Here is a 6,791-nt window from a genome sequence, read left to right as displayed (position 1 = left end):
ACACACAAAACCTCTGTCCCTACTGCTCCAAAGACTTCCCGAGGGGGTGGGAAGAAGTAGAGGTCCGGGAACTCTGGTGCGGTTCAGAGCCGGGCTTCCAAGGACATCACCCTAAACCAAAAGGAAGCAGGAAGAGGCTAGGGTAGGGTGGTAGGGTGAGTTCCGAACTGGGGTCGCCCCTTTCCCCTCCCCAGAAGTGACGCCACACTGCATTCTCTGATGTTTTCTTTCCCGACACGCTTCTGGCAATCTTTTGAGCACTCTCAAATGGACTGAGAATTAGGGTGCACAACCTTTCTGGAAGATGCGCCTCTTGCGCTAGGAGGCCTCTAGACTCCCCTACCCATAAAGTGTAGCGGGAAAGGGTCCAAGTTAGCTCTCTGTACCGGTCCTTCGTCCCCTCTCCACCACAGTGGCCTAAACGCATCCCGAAGAAATTCCCAGGCCTCGAGGCTGCGGGTCAGGGGAGCTGCGCGCCAGGGGCCTCGCCTGCCACTTCCCGCCTGAGCTCGCCTGGCCTCCCGCGCGTCTCTCGTGCGCGGGTCGGAGGGCGGACTCGCCAGCAATAGTTAGGAAGGCGAGCGAATTTCTCTGGTGGCTGGGGCTCCACAGGTGAAGAAGGCGCTTTTATGAAGCCAGTGCTAATCTCTCGCTCCTGGGGCAAAAAAAAGAAAATGTCAACGCTTGTCATCAATCTGCAATCATATAACGGACTGGGGGAGTCACACCCTATCAGTTTGCATTTCTTTTATAAATGAATCACCCTGGAAGGATAAGATGCACACAAAACAATGCAAAATGCCCAGCGTGCGTTTCCAAAGGAAGAGTGTGCAAAGGTTTTCGAAAAAACAGAAAACTCCAAGGTGCTAACATTTCCCGGGTCCCTGAGAACGAGCCCTGGATGGATGTATTCCAATGGACATTCTGAAACCTTCTCCCTAACTGGAGATGAAAACATACCGCATGTATTTATATCAATAATATATGGGGGAGGCATGTCTGTATGTATTTACCTCATACATATTTCTATAAACTCCAGCATCTGGAAAGGGTGGGGGGTAAATAACACTGAACGGTTAAAATTATGGAGAAGGGATAATAACTGATTACTAATTTGAAAGTAAATAAACAGGTGACTTTTTCAGATCAAATTCCTCCTTGGATCGTTACAATAAATATCTCTGAAGGAAGCTCTCTATTTATGTTGTCATTGATTAATTCTTCACTACCTCATTTGATTTCGATTTAGAACGATTTGATTCTAATTTAATTAGCATGTAATTTGGATGTACATAATTACTGTAATTATGACATTCAGGTAAGGCAGCTTTAGGCTGAAAGGCAATTTCAAATTTTCTAGCAACCTACTTTGTACTGGGAAATGGACAAGGACTTTGCGCCCTGCTATCCAAGTAGTAATTAGCACATCTTTGAAATAGGCAGTGCGGCGGGGTTTGTATTAAAACAGCAAATACAAGCCCAGCCGAGTACCCGCTGCAAAGGTGGCTGCGAGTTCCCGGAAACGCACTGCGTTTCCCTGGCGTGAGTTCGGGGAGCCAGGCGCCCAGACGCCTCGGCCGGGTTCTCGCTGCTTCGGGCGACTGCGCCTCCGCCGCATCGGGCACGGGGTTGGAAGGTGTCGCTGTTAAAATTAAAATATAATAAATGCGCGAGGGGTGGGGGAGGGATGAAGTCACTGCACGACGTCTGAGGACTGGGGATGGGGGTGGGGTAGTGGACTAGGAAGAGGAGGGAAAGGGGCGGCGGGGGGAGGGTGATGCACAGAGGAGAGAAAATTGGCCAACGCCCCCAACTGTTATCTGATTTTAGATTTGGGTTTCAAAGGGAAAAAGGACAAAGAGGGTCGGTCTGTGCCCAAGGGGTGTTCGCACCCTTCGGAAGGGTCCGAAGCGAGGGCTCTAGGGGCTCCTCGCCCGGCCTCGGCCTGCACCGGCGTCCCCGGCGCCCGACTTGGGCTGAGGTGGCCTCCTGGAGGACCGCGGCTAAGCAGAAAGCAACTTGGGAGGTCCCTGCGTCCTGGCTGGCCAAAGCTGCGTGTCCTTGGCTTTCCTTTCCATCCAGGGGTGTCTGGGGATGTGGGGGTGGTTTTGGTGGCCGGGTTTTATCTGCTTGGTTCCGGCCCCATGGGCTTCCGGACCAGGAGGCCTCAATCTGGGGTCGTTGAGCCAAGTATGCGGGAGTGGGGGGCGCTGCTCCCACAGCTAAGTTCCAATCTCAGGGTCCACGCGCCGCCGGCTGCGCTCAACGTTCTCTGAGTTGATAAACCCCGAAGTTGCCTTGAAAAGGATGTTAAATGCAACAACGCTAAGACCAGGGCCAAACGGGGCGTTATTTTGTTTTGCTTGGCTTTTCCGGCCAGCACGTTCCAGAAACGACCCCCTTCCCTGAGAACCACGGCTAAGCAGTGCCCCCCAGTAGCGGAGCTCGTTCCCTGATAGAACACAAAACCCCGCTTTTCTTTGCTTGATTCGCTGGGTTGCTGCAGCTCACAGGAAAAGCCGGTCTCCGCACGCTAAGAGCCAAGCTCCAGGCAGACAGGGCGGCTCTCCCATTTTGGAGCTCTAGATGGCGCCAGCGAGCCGCACTCGCCACGCTCCTCTTGTGGGAATCAAGAGCTACTGTCAAACATAAAAGCAAATCAGAGTTTTCAGTTTTTTTTAATGTGTTAAGAATGTTATTCCTTAAGAAAATTTGTAGCTAAATTATTCTCACTTAAAATAAACACTTAGTATACCAATTACCCAAATGGGCGGGATTTATGTGAGATTTACTTCATCTGCATTTTTGTAGTGGAAGAGAGCTTTGGTGAATACAGATAATAGATGCAAATAAGATTAGAGTTAAAATAAATAAAGTTTCCATCTGAATAATAAGAAATTCAATTTTACACGATTTGCAACGACTTGACGGAATGTCCAGACACGCCGTTCAGGTGCACAATCTAATCTCGTCAAAGTAATGTTTTCTCTCCTTTGCATAAAGAAAATTTTTTTCCTTTCCTTTTTCCTCACCAGGTAGGATCCGATTCACTCCAGGGGGTTACAGCAGCGTCCGGAAAGGAAAGCACCGAGGGAGGGTGTGGTTTGGGGATGGATAGGCGCAGGCCGAGGAACGCTTGGTCTTGGTTCCTCTATTGCCCTAGAAGCTGCGGAACAGGAAACTTTGAGAAACCCGCTGAAACGAAATCGCATTTTCCCTCACCCCGCCTCGGGAGGGACTCCGGGCCCCGGTGCAACGACCTCCAGCCTCGCACCGACCTCCACATCTGTGCCCAGGTTCAGGCGGCGGCCTTCACCTCCTCTGGGTCGCGAAGCCAGAGAGGCCCAGGCCACCCGGGCCCCGAGGTGGCCCTGGGGAGGCACGGCCCCACCTCAGTTGGGGACCCAGCTAGTGTCCTCGCTTATGGACTCTCTCTTCTCACGCACGCCCTCTCCAATTTGCTCGGCCTCAGCTGGTCGCCACCCACTGGGGTCAAGGTTCTCTGCGCCCCTGGGATGCCTACGGCTGAGGGAAGGGACGGAGGAGGGGCTGGAGGCAGTTGGAATCCGTGTTCCCAGGTTGGTTTCGGCCAAGAACGGTTGTCCGGCTCCCACCGGGTTCAGGTTCCGCGCACTCTGGTCTCCCCGCAGGACACTTGGGTCTGTGTCGCCGCCCGCCGTTCCCGGGAGCCGCGGTGATGGACATCGGCTGACCCGCGGGGCAGAGGCAGGGCGCAGAGGCCTTGATCACTGGCCTGCGGAGGGAGCTGCGCGGCAAGCGGGACCTGCACAGCCAGGCCCTTTGATCTGCTTTTATTATAAAGGAGAAACAAAGCTTACTGGACCCGACACCCGGGCGCCCTCATTCCTCGGGAACCCTCACCACGTCCTCACCTCCACGCCGCCCGCCCACGGCCCCAAAACCTACCCGGCACACTCTGGGCCTGCAGCGCTTCTGTCCAAAGCACCTCTCTGCCAGCTTCTCCCCAAGACCAGATATGAACCCCGAAGGAGCATGAGGGGCGAAGAGTCTCAGTTAGAAACGGCTTGAGCGGTGAAAGAAAATGGCCAAAGTGAAGAAAAACTATAAAATAGAGTTTTCCCCGTGGAAGAGCAGGGCTGCCGAAGCCGGGGGTGGGGGTTGGGGGAAGCGAGCAAAAGAAGCAAAGGGAAGAAGCCACTGAACCTCACATTGCAAACGCCCCGCTGGGGACCTTCGTTCTGTTCAATCGCTACTTCACTACTTGGCTTTTCAGAGCGGAGTTCTGATGACTGTTAATAACAATAATTATTTTTTTTTCTTTTCTAAGAATTAAAATCTTCAAGTTTCCAAGGACAGTAATCGAAAAAGAAAAAAAATCTGTTGGTGATGACTTCTCTTGTATTTCCTATTGTGTAGGAAGCCTTTTAGAAATATTTTTATTCTGCAAATATGTACTTTATTTTCCAAATTAACATTTTTTTTCGAATTGCAAAAATTGTCTCATTTACCAATTTTCTTTTCGACTCTCCCTCCCTTCTCCCTCTTTTTAAACTGGTGCTGTTAAGTTGGTGGTCAGAAGACAAAGAGAGTGAAAATAATTTTCATTTCAATAATTGCCTTCTGGTCAATTTAACTGTGCCTTATTTTGAAAGAGACTGTCTAAATGAGATTCCTGTCCCAAATGTGTTCCCAGGCCTGATCCCAGCCTTTAATTATTCCTGAGTTTTTTTCTTCAGAATAAGACGCCGCACTGAGTAATCACAAAGAAGTCAGAGAGCATCCTTGAACCTTTTCAGAAGCAGCGCCACTGATATTCAAATAACCTGCGAGGGCCATTTGACGGCTCCGGGACCTAGGCATTTCCAATTCACTATTTGCATAGATCAGCCTTCTTTGAAAAGGAAAGGAGCAGTTGTCTTCCATAACATTAAAAAGCCTAGTTATCAAATCAAGTGCTTAGTTTGGGGGCTTTTAAAACGTTTACATTTTATCTCAGGTTGCCCTTTAGTGTTTGACATGCAAATTTGGTGCAGTTAATTTAGACAATTAAAAAGATCTTCAAGGGAGCTTTGTCACAGAGAATATTTGGAGTTTTCCCCGTGGACCAGCTGAGATAAAGTTGGCCAGAACAAATGATGTCTAGGAGATTAATTAGATATTTGATAAGACATGAATCCCTAATAAGGGAATACAAGGCACAGGGGGCTGCTGTGTGCTCTAAGTCAAAATTAATAACATTTAACAAGATTTTCATTTAGGCATGAAATGTCTTTTCCGGGGTATTGACTCTAGCGATTTATTCCCCTGAGATACCTCCCAACCTAGAGGGTCTTAAGAGCTAAAAGACTTCTCTCTAAAAAGCTTTTTCCTTTCACAAATTGTTTTCAAATTACTTTCAAAAAACAAACAAATCCACCAGAGTTTTCTCTGACCCCTATGGGAAGTTAGGTGTCTCCCCAGTTAGACTTGCCAAGGAACTCTGCTGTTTTTAGGTGATGCAGATACTTAAAATGTCACTTTTCCAGAGCCCACCCATTAAGTAATACAACTGCACGTTCTTATAACCCAATTTAATTTATGCTGTTGATATACAAATAAATAATTTTGACTTCTCAAAAATGTATATGTATTATGGCTTTTATAACCCACATAAACTTTACATTACCTACAACTAACATTAATGGAATTGTTTCCCAACAAAAAAAGTCAACCACATAAAGGTTATTAAGGGGGAAACAGGATTTAAAATAAAAAAAGGAAGTGTATTGTTCAGAGTCCTTTAATAATACCGAAATGAAAATATGTCAAGATTTTCTTCATACAGATAAACGCATTTAATTTCTTTAGATGACCTTAACTTACGTGTTTGAGTGAAATGATAACTCAACATTTTAAATATCTTTTTACATATATACTGACTTTCACAAAGTGCATCAGAAAATTAAAAAAAAAACCTCCCTGAATTTCAGGAATTCACCAAAAAGAAAAAAAAAAAACTCTATTCCAATGAACATTTACAAGAAAATAAAAGCGAACACAATCTTTTGAACCCTATTTATACAGATGTTATGAAATACAGAGAAACTGTCGCTAGACTTCCAGTTTAATTTCTCACCTTAAGCCTTTTTTTTTTTTTTTTTTTTGATGCTTCCTTTTTAGGAAAAAAAAAGTCTCATTGTAAGTAGATATCAAGCAGGACTTGGAGCATTTTATATATAATATAATCCACACAAAGGGTCTGTTTTTATAGGTCCATTTGTTTTCAAATGTTCTGACAGTCCTTTGCTGGGTGGTGGCTAGTTTTCTGAGAAAAGGACAGAGAAGGACAGTGGGGGAGGAAGGGGCGATTCTGTGTATTGCTCTTCGCTTGAGAAGTTTGTGTAAGGGATGTGTGTATGTGTGTGTGTGCGCGCGCGCACGAGTGTGGATACTTGAGGTTGTGGGTCTCTGGTGTATGCATATATCTGTGTGTGCAGTGTTAAAAGGTGTTTATGTCGAAGGATGGTTTGCTTTTGTTTCTGGACCACGCGTTCGATTCTCATCTGGGCGCGGACGGCGGAGGGGAGCTCCAGGCTAAGCCGGCAAACCAGGGCCGAGGCGCCGCGCGTGGCTCCACCTCGCGCCCATCCGGGCTTCGGGGCGTCACTGGAGCCCTCGCCCTCCCGTGCCCCGCTAGCTCGCCCTCCGAACCTCTCACTCGCTTTCCGTGTCTCTACTCGCTCGCTCGCGCTTCTCGTCCAGCCTTTAAGAATCGTTGGGGCCAGCCGGGGCTTCCTTGCCTCCCGCCGAGGCCGCCGCTGCAGCCGCCG

At 48.1% G+C, this 6,791-nt stretch overlaps 1 protein-coding gene across 1 annotated transcript; it reads left to right on the top strand.

The window, feature by feature from the left end:
- The first annotated feature begins 1,965 nt into the window (after positions 1-1,965).
- On the top strand, positions 1,966-5,964 carry LOC125619470. Its single transcript, XM_048812565.1, has one exon. It carries the CDS (start codon positions 3,424-3,426, stop codon positions 4,048-4,050), a length of 627 nt encoding a protein of 208 aa, XP_048668522.1. The 5' UTR covers positions 1,966-3,423; the 3' UTR covers positions 4,051-5,964.
- The last annotated feature ends 827 nt before the right edge of the window (positions 5,965-6,791 follow it).

The sequence above is a fragment of the Marmota marmota genome, unplaced genomic scaffold, assembly GCF_001458135.2.
Source record: "Marmota marmota marmota unplaced genomic scaffold, marMar, whole genome shotgun sequence".
In the NCBI taxonomy this organism is placed as follows: Eukaryota; Metazoa; Chordata; class Mammalia; order Rodentia; family Sciuridae; genus Marmota; species Marmota marmota.
Note: the sequence above shows the minus strand (reverse complement) of the source record. Positions and strands in the feature narration are given on the sequence as shown.